At 38.5% G+C, this 21,012-nt stretch overlaps 1 protein-coding gene across 1 annotated transcript; it reads left to right on the top strand.

Moving 5' to 3' along the window:
- Nucleotides 1-6,613, top strand: LOC122633341 (dynein axonemal intermediate chain 3-like). Its single transcript, XM_043821136.1, has 13 exons — nt 1-162; nt 324-515; nt 593-1,021; nt 1,235-1,555; nt 1,668-1,916; nt 2,072-2,230; nt 2,346-2,681; nt 3,404-3,749; nt 3,821-4,043; nt 4,785-5,085; nt 5,165-5,347; nt 5,513-5,869; nt 6,031-6,613. The coding sequence occupies exons 1-13, from the start codon at nt 1-3 to the stop codon at nt 6,169-6,171; spliced, it is 3,399 nt and encodes a 1,132-aa protein (XP_043677071.1). The 3' UTR covers nt 6,172-6,613.
- Nucleotides 6,614-21,012: the final 14,399 nt, after the last annotated feature.

The following is a 21,012-nucleotide window of genomic DNA, read 5'->3' as shown; positions in this document are numbered from 1 at the left end:
ATGGAAAAATCTGATGAAAGAGAAGCCGATGATCGTCAACAAGACGAAGAGTACAATTACGAGAATGAAATTTTCGATGACGAAGATGCGGTTCATGAGAAAAGAGAAAAGAAAGAAGACGCGAAGGAAAAGGAAGAAGAAGAAGAAAAAGAAGAAAGAGTAGTAGTAGCAGAAAAAGAAGAAATGTATGTAGACGAAGATGAAATGGAAATCGACGAGGGAGAGTACGAGGAAATAGGTGCTAGATCTTTAATAGTTCTCGATCGTCTCGCTTGGCTGTCTGATTTTCTCTGTTTCTATCGTTTCTACGAAATATAGATAAGGATTGGGAAAAGAAGGCGAAAAAAAGAGTTCATATAGAGCTCATCGATGAGTTTCCCGATCGAAGGAAAACGATATATGAGCTAGATGCTTACGAAGCCAGTGGCCCTTCGTATTACGATATCTTGCAACTTGGTAAAGTAGAAGAAGAAGTTCCACCAAAACGACTGGAAATTCGTTACTCCATATCTATGGTTAAATATTCTTTATCGATCGAGAGAAAATATAGGTTCTCCTTAGAAGCGAAATGTTTTTTAAATCTAATTTTTAGGGTGCTGGTATAGCAAGGATCGATTTATCTCCTTCGGTTCAACAAATGCTTGGTTGCGTCATCGGTGAAAACGTCACCACGGAATATCCATGGGTATGGGTGCAAAAGGAGACTATCGAAGACGATCTGCAGCTTCACTCCGAGAGTAGCGAGTTCTTAGCCATGAAAGACGAGATCTTTGAGTATCCCGAAAGGAGAATGCTGATCGGTTACGCCCCTTCTATCACCGAGGAGGGCCAATTTTACATTTGTCTAAGCACCGAGGCAAAGGAAAACGTATTGCAGCAAATTCAAATTCAGAGGCGGAGTCACGAGATTCGCGTGAGGAACGCCGTTTACAAGCAACCAGCCGAGTGGAAGGATCTGGGAAGCGGCAAGGAGGTCGACGAGAATGTTATCAAGAATCAAAGACCCCAAATCGAGATCGAGGTATATATACACTTACATGGAAACATACTTACACTTTTTCTCCATTATAGTTTCTCCTATAAATCTACGAAATAATCGAACAATGTTATCCCACCGCAAGAGCTCAAATGGCCGTACGGAAAGAGAAAGAGAGAGGGAGAAAGGGAAAGGGATAGAGAGAGAGAGAGAGAGAGAGAGTATTAAGTCGATCGTATTATCACGTACGATAAACAGGTCGTATCTACGGCGAATTTGCTCAACGTGCCAATGAATCTGGTAGACAGGAGAGCGGACGATCAAAGGGACGGATACATCGACTTGCTGCCATATCGGCAGACATTCGAGAACGTGTCACGAAGCACGATAAGCAGGCCCACGCAAGTGACGCCCAGCATCAAGGACAACGACGCCCAGACCGCGCCTTCAATACCCGTAAATTCCTCGTTTCAATACCAATATGAGTACAAGCCGATCGATATATCCGCCTTTACGGAAGAAGATACCGAGAATCTCACGAGATTTCTACGACGTTATACCGACATTATATGCGATCAGGTTTGCATTTTAACACCCGTCTAAATATCCTTTGTAAATATCTACACGTGTGATTTCTATCTTCCTTTATTTATGATTTTTTGCAAAACGTGCAAACTATAAATCGAAATAGGTGCAAATGAACGCGACGTGGGATATTTATGCGGACGATTATACAAATTTGGTGCATTACGAAAGAGACACGAAAGCACCGATACCGGTAGAATACAAAGAACATCAAAGTTTTTACAGCAAGCAGCAAACAGAAGACAAGGTCATCAATGATCTATCCTGGCATCCTGTATGGAGTGATATCGCTTGCGTGACCTATACTTATTTCGCCAAATCAGAATACTATTTGGCTCAAGAAGTGTACGATCAGGTAGATAATGATATTAACAGTTATTCAGATAGTGATTTAAATCTAAAGGACGCATATTAATTACAATCAATTTAAGTATGCGAAGTTAGATATAAAAAGGATCGTATCACAACGTTATAATATTACGATCATGCTCTTTTATCGTTGTTTCGTAGGTCCTCAGAGATTGTAAGGGTAACAATGTAGCATTAATATGGTCCTTTAATGATTGTTTGTCTCCGAAGTTGATTTTGGAATGCCACAGGGAGATCACGTCGATCTCCATTTGTCCTCTGGATGGTAACACCATCATTGGTGGTTGTGCAAACGGTCAGGTAAGCACTATATTCGAAACGACGGGTATAAAGGTAAGAGAATTTATTTGTTACGAGAGTCATAAGAAGACACGAATAGCAAAGCACTTTATGATATTTCCATTGCATCATTCAGATCAGCATTTGGTCTATACCGGGTAAAATCGAAAGCATAGAAGCGGTAGTAGTGCACACTTCCGCTCAAATAAAATATAAAGTTACTTTGCGGTCTCTGATGACGTGGATAAAAGAAATCCCTGAATGGTCGATCGTAAGACCAGTGGCGATGTCCTCGTCGTATTATAGCCAGAAAAGTACCATAAGCCAAATAGCTTGGATACCGCCTTACCACAAGGTTGAGAAGAACGGTAGAATCCAATCTTTGGAGAACGATACGGCATTAGAAGATCTCCCTTTGCAATTCATTACCTGTAGCATGGATGGAACTATCGCCTTTTGGGACCTCAAGTTAGTCATCACAACGCTTACGTATTTCGGATTATCGTCGTCAACGCACAGCGTTGAAAACTAAATAACGATACCGTACTCCTTTCTTTTTACGCTAAAACCCAATGTTTATAATCGCGATCGATGAATGCGATTCCTCTGATCGTTCCCCTTCGTTTACCGAAGCTTCTCCGAGCAAAGCTCTTAGCATTCTACTCCGTTCGTCTTCCAAGCTCGTTTAAAGTCTTTCATCCTTCCGACTGACTACGTCAGCGGCAAGCGAACTCATTAAAGAGCCGCAGGGTCAACTCGACGTTAGATAACGTGAGCTACGACCTGAGCTGCCAATTGATAACCACCAGCGAGAATTACACCGACCGTCTGCCGGGAGCCAAGTTAGTGACTTTGAATGTTCGTCCACGCCCCCTGAGGAACTTGTCGCGAGCTAAACGGCCAAGAGAAACGTCTGCATCCTCTGGCCGATCCTAACCGGCCATTCTCCGCGATCGCCCACCACTTTCCATCTTCGCTTCTCATCCCTCTTCGTGAAACTCTCGAGTCTGCCGAACTCTAATGGCCCTAGTAACTCCGTCGTATATCCACCATTCTAGTGCACTCTCACTAACATTGCGCGTACATTCGAAAATTGATGGATAGCTCCTCCTTTCTAATCATCGATCGCTCGTCAAATCGCATATCGAATTCCTTTAGCTTCCTTCTTTGATTGAATCCTAACATTCTCCATAGACGGATCTAACTAAAATGCAATCTGTTCGAAGGGAAAACATACCGAGGAAGGATGTTCAGAAAGAAGAACAGAAAAAACCATTGCCTCCCGAACTGATGGAATTCACTTCACCCTTTCGATCGTTCGATCGTCTTTGGAAACCATATTATACTCTCATCGTTCAATATCCGAACGAGAGTCGCTGTCCGATGTTAAGCACGTTCGACATCTACTCCCCGAAATTAAAGAGAGAGGAACTATTTCCAGCTATCAAAACGGACATTACAATAAGACGATATTATAAATTCGTATCAGAGAAGCCCGATTACATAATGGAACCAGAAATCTTTATTGGCACAGTCGAAGGTAGGCTTCGCTCTTATCGCATCAAGTTTGATATTATTGTCAAGCAAACGACGGATTATCGGAATCCGCAGGTTACGTCGGACTCATTACTTGGGAGGGATTTGAGGACAATGACTTGCTTAGACGAGAAGAATGCAAATGGAAGTGGATAAAGCGTATACATAATGGACCGGTTACGCACATCGCGAGATCCGAGTATCACAAGAAAATCGTTGCTACCGTGGGCGGAAATATTTTTGCTGTTTGGAGGGAGGACTTTGGGGAGCCGGTTATTTGGAAAAAATCGCAACTGCGGTAAGCGAAAAATCCAATATCGCTGCTTTTTACTTCACCTACTCAACCCTCTTCCCATTCTCGTTTGTTATCACGTTCGTTATCACATTCATTATCACGTCGATGGATCGGCTTAAACACGTATAGACTCGATATAGACATATATATCGCGATACGATGAAAGAAAATGTAGGTCATCGATCGACTAGAAATAGATTACTTGTCTAGGAGAAACGTCGATATAGAATCGAGAAGTGACAGTATGAATATACGTAAACATACATACGTGCCATAATGGGCTGCGTTTCATCCGTAGTAAAAATAACGAGCAGCTCGTACGATAAATTGCCGCAATGCACAGCATGTAATTGCCGCAGTAGCGTTTCGTATTGCTGCGCAAGCACCTCGCTCGTTTTGGATGCATCGCTTGTATGTAGTTTTCGCTAGTGGAAACCGAACTTTCGGTATGATCTGCATGACAATACAGCCATAACTTACGGTTACAACACGAGCACCAACACCGCTTCGTTAATGAAAGCTATTTTCGATAGAGCCCCTACCTTTCGACGTTGTTACACACATATACATCGTTTGGTCCAAGATCTCTTCATCGCCTGAAGCTCGGCTGGTTCTTGTTACGGGTATAAAATACGAGCGTATAGAACGACGTTACGTTTATAAAATAAAATGAAACTTCGGTTACGCATTGAAACTACTTTCCATGGACTTATCTCCGAAATACAAAGTTTCATTTTTATTTAGTTACACGGGTTGCAGCTGGGTCAACTTTCGACCAACGATTTTAGTTCTGGCGCGATTAGACGGATCTATGGAAATTTGGGACTTTATCGTTAGGAGTCAAGAACCGACTATTACGCAAAGCGTGTCCGGTCACATAATTATGGGCATTTATACACACGAGTTACCCTTGGAGCCACAATGCATGGCAATCTGCGACTATAATGGTACTCTAAGGATATACACCGCTCCCCCAATATTATTGACGTTCGATGTTAGCGACATTAAGTGGATGCAAGATTATTTCGATCAGCAAGTCAATAGGGTAAACCGACTACTTATCGCTTATTATCAATTGCCATTTCGATACGAAACTAATACAAACGTTCGCTTTGTACGAGTAGATATCTGAATTTCAAAAATGGCAAGACGCTTGGAACAAAAAGAACTTTGAAAGGATCGATAAGAAAAAGAAATTAGACGAGAAGAAAATAGAAAAGGAACGCATAGAAGCGGAAATAAAGCATCAAGAAGAAATGGCCGAGCTATTAAAGAAAGCCAAAGAAGAGGAGAGAGCGAAAGGAAAAGTATGATATACCTATCTTACAAAAGAAAGAATGGATGGAGATCGGTATTGTGATCGAGTTTATTAGTCGTTATTGACCTTCGTTCTTGAGAATGATTTCCCTTTAGTTAGATAGATTCTTTGATATTCGATCGAGTAAAATAATATCACGATTGAAATATTTCAGAGACGGAAGCCTTGGCAAATTATAGAGGATACTAAAGAACGTTGGCGTGAGATGGAAATGAAACGCATGCAAATAACTGTTCTCGAGAAAAAAGGTCTCAGGAGGGACGTTCTTGAGAGACAACGAGCGCCAATTTTAAAAATACGCCAAGAAGCTCAAAAAAAAGAAAAGAATATTCGCGAGATCCTGCAACAACGCGACCAGATTTTCAAGGAGACCGTAACTTTTCTTTTTCCGGAGCAAGAAGTCGATCATAAATTGGAAGATCGTGATCAGATATCCTTGCCTTACATCGTACCGAAGCCCTTGAAAGATATAGAATTAACGATCCCAGAAAGATCTAAGATTCAAGAAGAGGTGAAAATCAAATCAATTCATTACAATACGATTAAACGATTTCTTAAAGTAATCGCACGTCCGTTAAGTCGTTTTTTTCTATTTTAATTATACAAAGTCGTTAGAAAGTTCATTTATCTTTCAAACTTCATCTTATGAAAAATAATTTATTCCGTTGATAGGCACGACAGTTACTTGAAGAATTTCAGGAAGTGGAACAAGAAGCTTTGGAAATTATGATATATCAAGAATTCGAGCACGTGTTCGATTGGCCAACAGTTTTAAAGCAAGCGAGAAAACGAAAAGAGTATACATATACTTAACATTGTTGAATACAATTTTTAATGATATGAATCATAACGAGACGGAAACGCTGACGTAATTTTTCTCTCATCCGTAGTATAAGGTTAAAAAATTCATTAGAAACCATTTGAAACGCATGAAATAGTTCGAAACTCTAAAAGATATACACCCAAGCAGATTCTTTCAAACGTAGATACACACATAACTGTGAATCTCAGGGATTTATACCAGACGTCGTATTACAAAACGTAACGAAGTGATAAGATCCTTGATACTACGATATTGCAATCGACTGTTGTTCCTCGTTTTTCAATATCAAGCTTTTATTAAAACTGCTATTATAAAGGGCCAAATATCATGTCGGTGAAGTATCCGCGTAATCAACTTAATTACGTAAAGAGCAGCGATAAACGAGAAACGATGAATCGACCGGCGAAAAGGACCGAAGTTGATGATGATGCACCTTCGGAGGAAAGAAATGAGAAAGAGAGAGAATGAGAGAGAGAGAGAGAAGAGAGAGAAAGAGAGGGAGAAAGAGCAAAATGTCTGGAGAGAAGTCGGACGGACGATGAGAGAGGAAAAGGAAAGAGGGAGGAAAACCGTCGGCGCTCGACGATTTTTCATAATTAAAGCGGATTAAAACTCGCAGCGGCTTGCACGTAAATGAATTTGAAATTTCAAACTAGCAACGACGATCCAGCACTTTTTTCTTTTCATCTTCTCTCCTTCTTTCCCTTTTTCTCTTTCTATTTCTTTCTATTTCTCTTTCTCTTTCTCTTTCTCTTTCTTTATCTCTCTCTTCCTTCCTTTCTTACATGTTCTCGTACGTACGTGCACGCGAGCGCAAGAAGAAGGAGTCACAAGGGGTGGACCACAGAAACGGAGCTAGAGAACTTGTTCCCCAGTCTCTCTGCGTGTGCTCCTTCGTCCTTTATTTCCCAAGAGCAACATACTCTCGCTTCTGATTTTATCCAACTCGACGTCCGCTCCTTCATCCGTGCGACATTTCTAGCTACGCCGAAATGCAAAACGATCACGTTGACGTACGACGCGCGTTTACAAGATTACACTCCCTATTCGTTATGACCCGAAGAAATGCCGCAAAGATTCTTCTCTTGCTCCAGGGACAAGTTGAAAAACCGTCGCGATCCTTTGCCCTTGACGAACATTTTTATTAATGCACGGCTTATCCTTTCTAAATTAAATTCGTATTTTTTGTCTCGCCATAAATATAAAAGAATCATTTTTCTTTTTTCTAAATCGTTATCCGACTAGAGTTTTCATAATATATTTTAATAAAACAACGAATTCTCTATTAATAAGAATTCTTACGTGATTTGTTACATCCAATAGTTTTGATTTACCATACTTTAATATGGGAAACGTGTATTAATTTACTTACATTGGTATCGTAGTATCGTCAAAGAAACCTTTGCCTTTACATACGTACAACTGCTCTTAACAACTCTTTCCTCTGATGCTCGTTAGAGCCGTATAACCAACCATTTCCAAAGCTCTTTTCGTATACTGCATGTCTTGCACGTTGGACCTACGACCAAAATATACCATTTTCTCGTTCCCTGTCATATCACCCAGTTTTCAACTTGTACTCTAGAGGAAAACGAGAAAGATTTTGTGCTTTCACCTTCCGTCGAAAGCATACTACTCAGACATTTTCATCGGTGTTCTAGTTCGCGTGCTTAATTCCCTGAGTTCCCAAGGAAACACGCAACGGTCCTGTATTATATACCGCTCATACATCTGTAAAAAGTTATGAAAACCTCGAGTTTACGGATGACCGAAATATCAACGTCCAAGGCAACCAAAAAACGTCACAATTCGAAGGATCTTTCAAGCGTGCTTAGAAAAATATAAAGCAAGAGGTAACTTATAATTATATAAAATAACCTAACTTCATTTCAATTATATTACGGTATAAGTCAGCTCAGGGTTAAACCTTGGATCAAAGAATACGAGACTTATATAAATCTGAATCGTTAGTAATAATAATCTTTACACAAGGATGACGTTTATAAATTGCTACTCGCCTTTCGTTGTCTTGTTTCTTAAATGACGATTTATCGTAGACGATGAGAAGCGAGATAAAGCGTTTCGTTCTCTTCGATAAAAGAAACGAACACGAAGAACATAGATAAAGTTAATTGTCCTTCGTGTCGAGTCGTTTCATGTGCTACATTCTTATTACTATGTATCGCGCGTAAGGGAGCGAACGAGGTGGATTACTGATCAACCAACGTAAGTACAACGGGCGGATCCTGTTCGACGACAGGAAGCGGCTTAAGGGAGATTTGTTCTTGCCACGTTTATCGTGACTTTTTGTGCGTTTCACGTGTTGGGATAGTAGAGCCGTTTAATCGATCGATCGATCGTTCTTTCTCTCGCTTCTCTTCGATGTACTTACTTCCGTAACTCATCATCGAGCGCTCTCGACAATCGTCTTATTTATATGGAAAATAATTTCATAAATAAAATCGTGAACGATGAAACGCAAAAAATATTTTCGAAAAGTCGCACGTATATATTTTTTATCCCTCTCTCTTTCTCTATGGATATTGTTTGATTTACCACATTAATGCCGTAAAGAATGCTCTCGATATCAACGATGTATGTATCAACGATGTATGTATGTATTTCAAAGCGGATAGCTAGCTCATTGTACGCACGAAATATGTCCAGTGGCGGATTTAGCTTTCGAGTGATCCGAAGCGTTACAAATTTCTGGGACCCCATTAAAATAAATCAATTCTATACAATATATATATATATATATATATATATATATATATATATATATATATATATACATTTTTTTTTCGCTTCAATCGTTCATGCAAATGATGAAGTGAGAAATGCGCATAGTATGTCACAAACTCGATTATAGTAAAAAATATAGAAATAAAAATTGTATATAGATATTATATTAAATTTAAATTTGTTAAATAAAAATTTATTATAGAAAATAAATTTCTATTCTCTTACATGGCTCCACCGTCTGTACGTAAATCCGTCACTGAGTTTTTTTATTCTTTTTACCATCGTCCTCTAGCTATTACTAGATATTCCCGTATATACAATACAAATATCCATATTTTAGTTTTATCTCTTCGTTTGCGTAGCTTAAACAATTTCTACTCAATCCGTTGGTCTATAGTGAAATACGAAGTTTATTAGTTGAAGCGAGTAAACGAAGAATTAGCGAAGCGAAAGTCGATCGGCCAAGTAAATCGGCAATCCACCAACAATCACCGCAAAACTCGATGATTTTTACAACGGATTTTAGTATCTGACCACTCCCGCCATGTCAGTAATCGATACACCATCGGTCACCGTAACGATTTAACGACCGTCGTTATCACTCGTGCTGGGAGCCGATATCGTGGAAAAGCCCTTTACCGTGAGATACACGCATTGGCCATGATTTCGAACAACACTGATCCGCGGATTCCACTGAGATTGATCGCTAAAATTACAAGTCTCGCGACAGAAATCGTGTCATCCTATCTCGTTTCCACCTCCTCCCTTTCCGCCCTACTACTACTCCCTTCCTCCCTCTCTCTCTCTCTCTCTCTCTCTCTCTCTCTCTTCTCTCTCTTTCTCTGCCTCTTATCTTCTCAGCGTATGGTGTAGTAAATTATTAACATTTGATCATGATTCCTAAGACGTACGAATAGAACCAACTTAGAAAACTTTCACTCTGCTTATACCCGTGGAAACAATGAGCATACACATATTTACTAAGTACAACTCAACGATGCATCGGAAGCACAACATTAATTTCGAATTGTATTAACGCAAGAAGCTGATTCATTCCGCGAGTTGTTCGTTCACTCGAATATCGGATGCGAGGCAAACAATGTGTAAGACGAGAGTACTGCATTACCGTAATATCTAACACTTCTGACATATATAAATGATCTTTCACGCGCACGCTTTCTCGAAACATAACATGATTTTTGGAAAATAACACGATAGGAGCGCATAATCTAACGATTAAATGGCTCAATCTCTAAAGCCGAAATATTTAACCTGACATGAAAATTTAATTAATCGCATAAGAAGTTATTTAAATTATTCTACCAATTTCTCTCTCATATATTTTATTCTTATATGAAATATTTGTAAATTATATCAATATCCTGATCGCAATTATATAATTTATTAAAATACATTGTAAAATTTCACTTTGGAATTAATATAAAATTATATCTTTATGAAAATTCAATATCGCTACCTCGTTGAACTTGCATCGACGAAAATTAAAATGTTTTTATAACATTTCTTTGGGCTCGCGATCGGATAGCATGACAACAATTAATAGAATGCGATATCAAGTAACGTGAAAATTAATCAGCTGATACGAAGCTTTCTATATAATTAATGTATCCATTAATTATCCAAGTAGACGAACAAAAATAATAACGTATTCCATTCAACATCGAGAACTTTGATCGATAGAACGTTCAACCGCGTACAAGAATCGGATAATTAAAATTTATGCCCGATTTAATTACTCAATTTTCAAACGTTTTACTATGAAATGCCTATAAATTACGAGAGGAAATCAATTTAAAAGATATATCGCAAGGAAATTATACTATTTCTGAAAAAAGGAAAAAAAGAAAACAAAAACAATTCTGCAAGTATTTAATAAATAACAATTTTTCCGTATAATATATGCAAAAGTAATACTAATTGTTAAATTAAATGAAACAAAAAATTTATGGATCACAAAGTAAGATATTTTCTAAAAAAAAGACAACTTATTAGTTAATGACGTCTTATTTAACGCAATGACCAATATGGAACTATTAACCGCAACTGGGAAATGAATTTATTACGGAGATTTCACTTTTTTTAAAACGAAATAAATAAATCATCTGTTTCACTCTCAAATACCTACGAAAATCATTACATGTTTCAATCCACTTCAATTTATTTAGTCAGTATTTTTTTTATTAATAGTAATTAAGTAGATATTTTGTAAAATAAATGATCAATATATATGAATATTTTGGTCGGTATAAATAATAATCAGGGTTATGTCAGAGTTGCGGCACTTATATTAGATACTGATATTTTATTATAAATACTGATCATTTATTTAAAATGCTGTCCAATAAATACCAGCTGTTTCAATTTTTCATTTTACGATTTATTAATTTATCAAAAATTTCCTTTATCCTAACTATTTTATTTTTAATTAAAATAAATTTCATACATCCACGTTCACCGATCGAAAATCTTCTCAAGTTAACAAGCTTAAAAAGTGAATATTCAAAGAGATCCGTATGAATCTACTTCCTTTTAATTAAAAATTTTCAAGAAATGCCATACGACTTACATAAATCTAAAGACCTTGTGAGCGCTTACGAATATATCGTTTGAAGACGGAAATGTGTTTATTACGATAGGATTTTAGATGGAAAAGATGGTAAAAGATATCAGGGAAGAACCCTCCGAATTCTTAATGTTCGCGACATCCTCTAGGTCGTTTCTGCTTCTTTCCATTAACTTCGACGGTCTTCGTCTTTTTCGTAAGGCAATTTCTCTAGTTTCTCTTTACCTCTTTCCTACTCTTCTTCGTTATCCGTAATCTCGTTTATTCGGTAAGTCGTAGAGGAAGGACGGGATAGATACGATGGTATCTTGGTTATCACGAAAGACGATCTACAAGAAAATGTCTCAAGGCCTCGACGTTGCACACATTGACGTAATACGATAAAGTTTAGACAGTAAAATATCTCATCGATAGCCGACCGAAATCGACTTGGAACGAAGTAAATCCGGAGATTCGTTTCATTCGGAAGCCGGTGTTTATCAAAGTTCCGTAGCATTGTTCTCGATTGTGAGAAATGTTTCTCCGAGACTCACGAAACTCGGAAGTTACTCGACTAGCAAAGATCGTGTCTCTCTCTCTCTCTCTCTCTCTCTCTCTCTCTCTCTCTCTCTTACTCTTTCTTTCCTTCTAACAGAGAAACTAGTATTGAGTAATAATAGCTCGAAAACAAGGCTCCTTCGGCCACTCGAGGGTAACGTCACAGCTGCACTGTTGTCGGAGAAATAGGGAGAGTGAGTAGTATCTCATGCGGTCAACGTCTGGCATCGTTGAATTTCAAATCGTCTAGCGACTTTCCACGTTCCCGATACGAATAAGTGGAAACACAAAGTGTTTGATGATAATACCATTGAGAAAAATAGGAAAATAAGGAAATTCTCAACGAACGATATATTCGTTGGTAATAACTTCATAAACAATTCGAACGTTTCCATTACTTTACTCTCTTTGAATGAATTAACAAGTACATTTATTCAAACTCATTTTCTTTCATGACTCTTCTTCATTCTTTATTCTTCTTCTTTGCATGAACGTTACGTAAACGATCGTAACGATTCTTTTTAATGATTCGCTTCAAGAAACGAATATAATTGCGTTGCTCCGTATCACCAAATAGAAAACATGAAAGGTAAGTCGTCGACGATTAGCTTTTCATCTATAGTCTCATCTCGAGAGAAAATAAATGGAAAAGGAAAACGAACTTCTCTTTGCTAGTCTCTCCTTCTCCCTTCACCCCTTGCTGAAACGTTCAAAGAAAGACTCATAGTCCTCTCTTACGTGCTTCCAGTTAAGACAGAACGAAGTAAGAACTCGTAAGAGTGGATCCCTATTCTTTCTTATACTCCCATCGTTTTCTCTTCTTTTATCGTTTACTTCTGCTTTATTCGCTTTCGACGCGGTAAATAAATTTCTAGAGACGTTCCTATATATCGTAACTTTCCATTGCACAAAAGGATCTAAATCCTGGCATGACACGATTTCAATAATATAATTTTAAAAACGTTAAAAAGTACCTAACTTTTTGTTCGAGCTTCGAATTAAATGTTCCGAGTTTGTTCTCACCCATTTATCGAATCGAGTGTGCTTTCGACTTTCAGTATGCGCAGGGTGGTCCTTTCTATCGAGTTCTTTAACGATATATCTATCTAATATATCTAAATATATACGTATTTGTTGTCATTAAACGAACAATGAAACGTTTCGTGATTGAATTAATAGCATTGTATTTCCGTTTACAAAACGTTAATATATCTTGAATACAATTCTGACAATTGGTTCGACATATCGTAATTAATCTAGAGTCAATCTATATCGAATGGCACGAGAGATAGGCGAATCCTAAAGAAACAATGGCATTTTCGGAATTGACGTGTACGAGAGTACACGAGAGTAGTACATAAATGTATGCAAGTGTATACACGTATATATTTGTGTGATGTGTATGTAGATATATTTCCTGTAGCCAAGGGCGACAGAAATCAGGAGAGTGTGTAGCAATTTATCGGTTACCTAAGCGGGATGGCTATCGGTTATCGCTAATCGACGATCGCTCGGCCTTATTCGATTACACGCTAATCACTGTTTCGAACCGATCGATTACCGTTAGCCTAGGCTTTACCGAATCTGTCTTCGTCGATATTCACTGGACCGAAGGAACTTACGAGGATGTTACTCTCCCGAAATTCGTTCTCCCATTTTCCTGGACCTTCTTCCGTCATTTCGTTCGATCTTTCTTCATGAAATCAATTCGGCGGATCGATAAGATTACCTTAGATCGTATGAATATCTACTCGTCAAAATGACAGAGAATCTTTGGAAAGAATATATCTCTATCTTGATTAAATTTTTCATTCGCGTATTCGAAGTATTTAGTTTTAGTTTCATCGGTGAACATTTTTCAAGATAAAAAGTAACGATGTTGTCGCGACATACGTAGAATATTTTTCCGAGTGTCCTTTTCGAGAGTGGAATAGCGGCCACAGCATGATAAACAAGAGTAGAAAATAGTGGATGGCGAAGGATTAACGAGACTGACAAACGAATAGATTAATCACGGACGTTCGAGCGTCATCCCTCTTTTATTTTCATTCCGTGCTATCGCTCGACGTTTCTCTCTTTTTCCATCAGGGTAACGACTATAAAGGGTGGATTTTGGTGATACGTTCTTTGTTAACAGGAGTAAGTTAACGTTCAAGTGAACTTTCCATCTGCCCAGTTGGACCAAAGTTTCAATCGATTTATGAAGTACATTTACATCGACGTCGTACTCTCGTCGTACAATTTCTCTCTTTAGTTTCCGGACTATCGAAGCGGCCGAGAAAAATGGTCTGGAAAAACAGTACGATTTTCTACGTAGACGTCTTGCAAATAGCAACCGGAGGGATAAGCGAACGAAAGCATTTTCTTTCGCGAGACGACAGAAGCGCGCATTCGGTGAAAAACCTATTCGAGAAAGAGAGAAAGACAAGGAGAGTTCTAAATCCGCTTAAACAGAACGATCTATCGTAAATGTCCAGCAAACGCTCGTCTTACTTTTCTAGACGAATGTCGGGAACACCTTTTTCTCATGGTATATAATATAAACACGAACTCGTTGAAGCGTAGCATTTTTACAAAAGTAAATCATCTCTTACGTAGGAGAAACTTCACCGACATATTACTACTCTGCTCGTTCATATTTTCGAGGAAACCGTATATCACTAGAGAATGTAGTACAGGGATTTGTAAAAGGTGTCAGGTTAAGATCTTTTTCAATTTCAGAAAACTCGTGTGTTAGCATCGTGAAACCGACATCATACGCGACAGACTCGGTTACATTTTTCCCACTATCTTTGCATGTAACAAGTACACACCGATGAAAACTCAGACATATTATGCAAACCAATTTCCTCTCATTTCATGCGAATCGCTAATGACTTTAACAAGGAGACATCTCGAGCGAAAGAGTCATAAATTTTAAGGATCGTCGTCTCGAGAACCCCGAGCCATACTAACATACATACGCGACTCTGTATAACGTATGCTTCTCATAGTATCAATGAAAAAAAAATACTCGTTTTAACGCTCATTCCTATAGACTTTCTCGTTCGTATTTTTTTATATAAGAGAGAACTTGACACTTCGCAAAATAAGTTCTAATTGCTACGTCGCCATTAGTGAAATTCTCATAAAACCAGATTCGCACAGTGCAAACGAGGTGCAAACGATGTGTGAGCGGTTTGTTTTGAAAATGTAATGCTTTCTGCACAGTTTAAATGTGAATAAGTAATGCATGGATTTCCTGGTACGATACCTCCTCGGCTCTCATGTATATCAACTACGCGCGAGAAGTGTGAATTGATAAAAGGAACGAAAATTAGAGAGGTAGTTACGCTTCATCTCGACTCGCCCGCTTTAATATCCCCTTTCTCTCTTAATATTTACTCCGGCAAATGACGAATCGTTTATACCATATTTATGCTTCTTCGTATACGCTTGAAGAAACACTTTTCAAGCTGTGATTTGTCATCTACGAAAATGAAAAACAACATTCAGAACGATTTCAAAAGAAAAACAATAACGACTTGCATTGCACAACTCAAAGCGTATACTTACGTCGTAAATAACGCTCAACGATCTGCATCTACGTAGATACGGAGAATGTATCTCGTTTTAATTTACAAACGGGAATATAATTTACTCTATCAAGCGTTAAATCGTATACCACGAAAATCAAAATGTGTTTGTACGATGATAAAGCCGTGATGATTTTAATTTTAAAAGAAGTAACGTTGAAACAATGTTGCGTTTATTAAATCGAACATTTATTAGTAAACACGATTCTTGCTAAAATACCGATAGTAAAGCGAGCCTGTCGTAATGAGAGAGAATAATAACGAATCTCTGAACTGGACAGCACTCTCGTACGAATGCACGGCCGATGGAACGCACAGCCGCGAATATATTGCGGTCGAATTTACAAGCGCTCGATGTGATTTCCGTGTCAAGTTCCTCTCGGCCGCGATCATTATAGCGCGCGTACGAAGGCTCGACGTTTGTAATACAGCAAGCGCGTGCACGATTCAGCGCGATTTATATATCGCGAGCAAAGCAGGATATCGAGACCTCCGGACGACTAGTCGAATTGACTAGGATAGGTGCGAGGCCTCGGATCGAGTCGGAACAGGGATTCAACCAAATATCGACTATCTATATATATATATATATATATATATATATATAATATTCTCAGAGGCTCGTTCTCATTTTTTTCTCTGAATCGTTATTTTTCAAACACTATTTTTCAAACGTTCTCTTTCATTCCTCTGACACGAGGAGGGAACTTCTTTTCATCGGATGTGTTCTCGTTTTATACCGAGTGCGTTATTTTTCTCGGCCAATCAACGATATCGGCGATCCGAATCGATACAAGCCTTTCCGACGATTCGCTGTGTTTCACGACTGCTATATCGAAAATGAAAAAAAAGGGAAAAAAAGAAAAAGAAAAAAAAAACACGAACATTTTCTATCTTCGTAGCTGGTGCGCTAGGAAATTCAAGGGCTGTAGCATGCCAACCGAGAAGAATGAAGCAATTAATGGCCGTCATGAGAGTCTAGCTACGGACTCGAAAGCGTGCCGACCAGAGCTATGATAGGAAAGAAGAGGAAAGAGTTCAGATGGAATTCTTCTCCTTTCGTGGACGTGATCGGATTATCGAACGTTTCTCGACTTTCTTCGGAGATCGCGCGTGCGAAAATATCCGTTATGTGTCATAACTCGACGATGACGGGGACGAGGACGACGCTCGGCTAGGAAGGAGACGAATTTCGTAAATCCATCGTCCACCGAGAATGAAAAGCGATTTCAACGACGTTTGTACGTGAAAATTGCTTTTCGAGGTAGGTACTCTCTCGCGATAATTTCCAGTGAAAGAGTGAGAGAGATAGAGAAAGAGAAATAGAGGAACGGGAGCAAGGGAGATCGTTTCTCAAACATAGAACTTAGCAAATTTGCTTGCTCGACTAGCGAACACGTTGAATGAGGCGATACCGAAAATAATTTCCTCGATTTATCTTTTCTCTTACACGCTATCCGCTTAAACATACCCGAGTAACTTAACCCAGTATATTACGTATACATATACACATAGCTTAAGAGAGAGAGAGCTTCTTTTCGATCTTTCATTCTCTCTCTCTCTCTCTTTTTCTTTCTTTCTCGTTTATTTTCTATCATCAATTGTTAAAAAATGTATTTAAAAAAAAAGAATACGAATTAAATCGACTTTCTTCGGTTGATCGTGAAATCCATTCGTTCGAGGCATAGAATCGAAAGTACCCTGAGAGGTTAATTAATGCGATAAAAAATTTGATCGATCTATTCTTCTAGTAATGCTGAGTTTTGTAGTTCGTGCGGCAAGGTAAGAGTGCATGTAAACAAGTTCCCTCTATCTCTCTATCTATCTCTCTCTCTCTCTCTCTCTCTCTCTCTCTCTCTTTCTCTCTCTCTTTCTCTCGCTCGTTTGCTCGATGAACACGGTAGCCCAAACTACAGGACTACATTTAAGTATTGAGTTACTAATGGATATACCGGTGAAGCTATAACACAAATAGCCTCCAGGCTTGCTGTCCCGTCGATAGAGGACAGGAGAACGATGCTAACGACAAACACGCTCTATAGCGACATAAATCGTTCTGTAGAAAATCGAGACGTGAGAATCGAATACTCCGCCCATTGTTTCTCGTTACGTCTCGCTAGTTCTATGTTGCCACGTTCACGCAACCACATTTATATGCGGAAACGCGGAATTTTGTTCGCCCTTTTTTTTCACCCCTGATAACGTCAATAGCATCGTTTTCGTTTCGCAAAACTGAATCGATCGATGCCATATAGCTGACGATCAATTAGTACGAATGAATAATACGGGAACTATTAGATTGCCTCATTTCGACAGCGACAATTTCCATAAAATTACTCTCAAAAATATCGAGTTTTCTATTTATATTTTAGCTTACATGAGATTAACGATAACGAAAATTACGATATCAATTGAATTGCGGTAGATCATAATAAAGCAACCAACGCTATGAACGAATATTTTCAAATTGATCTCGATTTACACAGTTACACATTATTTTTCATACTCTGTCAAACGTTTTTTCGGAGAATATCGTTTAAAAAAAAAAGAGAGAGAGAGAGAGAGAGAAAAGAGCAAGAAAGGAGAATAAAAAAATAAAGAAGAAAAAGAAATCGCAAAGAAAAGATAAAAAATAAATTGATGAAAAAAAAAATGATAGGATAAATTGTAGGAGATCTACGGTTTCTATGATATATAACATATATTTAACTGATGTATAGAAGATTGCGATTAGATTAAAGTGGAAAGACTGAAAACTCGAAATATTATCAAAGAAACGTCCGGCCGTTGGGCAAGACATATTAATTTTATCGTAAATGTTCTGTCTCTTGCGAAACAAACGAGAGATAGTGATGCGCTAGAGACAATCTTACAGAAAAGGGAACAAATTATTTAACAAGATTTCGAGTCACCACCGAAAGTTATAGGTAAGTTTCCGTGTGCTTCGTTGTGGCCTATGCCTTCCATACTTTGCCTATCACACCGTTAACGAGAACAGAGGACGCCCATTACAGACGTACTTTTCTGCTGAGGGCCATTCAAACTCATTGAAAGACATAGTGCAAAGCGGCGCGATTCCTCAGTGTTGGCGATGGTGGATGAGGTAGAAAGGGGTAAAGGAGAAGGATGCAAAATTTACGGCGGGTACTAACTGAACGACTTAAAATTCAAACAAGTATGCCTTAAGGTAAAGCACAGTAGCGATCCATTGCGAAATCACAAACAAGTATGCGCCTCTGGCTAATTGACGCTCGAGTCGATGATTCGCATAAATCTTACAGACGGTACTTAATACACGTTCGCTCGCATGATTTATGCAAGGCGATAAGATCGATTCTGGTTGACAATGTCTAACTTGAACGCATTGAATAGCAGTAACATGGCTATGCAAATGATCTTCGAGAATGAGTCGTGCACTGGAAAACGAGAAAATACTTAACGAATGAAATTATACGATTGCCATTTACTTTTTGTTGTCGCCGTGGTGAGGGAAAGGTAGAGAAAAAGAGAGAATAGGGAGGGAGAAAGAAAGAGAGAGAGAGGGAGAAGGGGGAGAAAGAGAAAGAGAGAGAACGATAAAAAATAGAGAAGTGCGCAACGGAAGAAGAGGAAAGAGGAGGATAACTCGCGGTTCTGCCGAGCGCGAAATTACACCTTCGTTTTCTTCCTCGCGAGACCCTTTTTGCACTCTCGTCTTTTACGTGAAATACTCCCATTCTCTCGTCCAGTAATTTCTCGCGCATTTTCCATCACCGGGATGTTAATTCGTCTTTCGGCACACTTTTCCATACATAGTGAATTCCACTAACGATAAAAGCCCATTGTGAATTCCGTTTCTTCGGTCGTAACATTTATTCATAAGTCTTATCGAAAAGTTACAAAATCTCTGTAAGATAATTTTGATAAAATTAATGACACAAGTTACGTTTACATAAATACACATAGAAAAGGTACGGGTAAATATCTTTTATTATCATTTGATAAATAGCAGCAGAAAGTAGCTGTGCGAGGAAACTATGAGGTATCTAAAACAGAAGAGAAGAGCTCTTAGTGAGATATATCACGATCGTTTTAATTAATTTCATTAGTTTGTTTCTCTGAGAAATTTGTATTATTCGTTTTGAATTTGACTTCTACGCTCATCGAATTACACGTTCGAGGCATGTAAAACTAGCGGCGAACTCTTGCCTACTTTCTAAACAAAACCCTTTGTCTGTCGAGGTTAACGATAAAAGACGCTCTAAAGAGATCGATTCTTATTCTTCTTCTATGCGTTCCTTTGAGAATCGCTATACCAGAGATTACTGGGAAAAGTATTAAAAAAGGTAGATATGTAAAAGATTAACGAAAACGGAGAAAGTAGAAAAATTTCGAATGCAATAAACGAATAGAGAAAATAATTTGAAAATAAATATCTTGGCTGGATTAAACTCAATGAGAAAAGCAAGGAAGAAAATGGAAGCGAGAATCGCGGAAAGAGAAGTTGAAAAAAAAAACGCGATACTTCCCCCATAAAGATTCGAAGTAGGGCCGTGGAGACGTTCGTTTTACAAGCGAAAGAATTTTCGTTAGGTAAAGTAAAAGCAGCATGGTTCTAACAGGATTGGTCGGTAACAACGGATAAACGAAATACGCTTTACTTATTTTCTGGGATTACCACGCGCTAGAATTTGGTGTTGGTAAGAAATGAAGAAAAGTTCTCGAAGAGAAAAGTTGAAGTGAGTCGTGAGAACGGTGAAAATCCCCCTTGACAGAATACGAACGAGCTAGGAGAGACCCGTTTTAATACCTACTGCACACAATACCCCCACCCTATCTCAATTTGTTCCTTTATCAGTCAACATTTACCCTCGCTTGCCTTCCTCTCCTTATTCCACCCTTTTCATCTTCACCCCCCTCGTGTTTGCGATTAATTATGTCTTATTAAATGCTTAAGCCGTTATTCGCGATTCGTTCGAGATACCTCATTAAATATAAAAATATTCATTGAGTGGCATGTTATTGGAAAAGGTCGCAGAATGAGAAAAAGAGAGAATTAAATTCCTCCTTACGTATTGCAATGCAAACGTAACGAATTCCGCGCCGACTTTTTTGCAATGTATCGTCTAGACTCGTTCTTACTTTTCTTTCCTTAACTTTATCGTCGTTGTTACAAGGAAAAAAGAAGAGAAACGTTGTGATTTGGCTTATCCCAGCCCTACTGAGTCTGTACTTAATCCTCGTAAGATATACGTGTGGCACATAGTAATTTACTTTATGAAGCTTTTCCTCCGACGCGGGGTCATCACTTTCTCCCTTTATATCGACCTTTGTGCTTAACCCCTCTCTCTTTCTTCTTCTCTTTTTTAGTCTCTTTCTCTCTCTCTCTCTCTCTCTCTCTTTCTCTCTCT

Source organism: Vespula pensylvanica, chromosome 1 (genome assembly GCF_014466175.1).
Source record: "Vespula pensylvanica isolate Volc-1 chromosome 1, ASM1446617v1, whole genome shotgun sequence".
Taxonomy (NCBI): Eukaryota; Metazoa; Arthropoda; class Insecta; order Hymenoptera; family Vespidae; genus Vespula; species Vespula pensylvanica.
The sequence above is the reverse complement of the archived record's forward strand: the minus strand, read 5'-3'. Positions and strand labels throughout refer to the sequence as shown.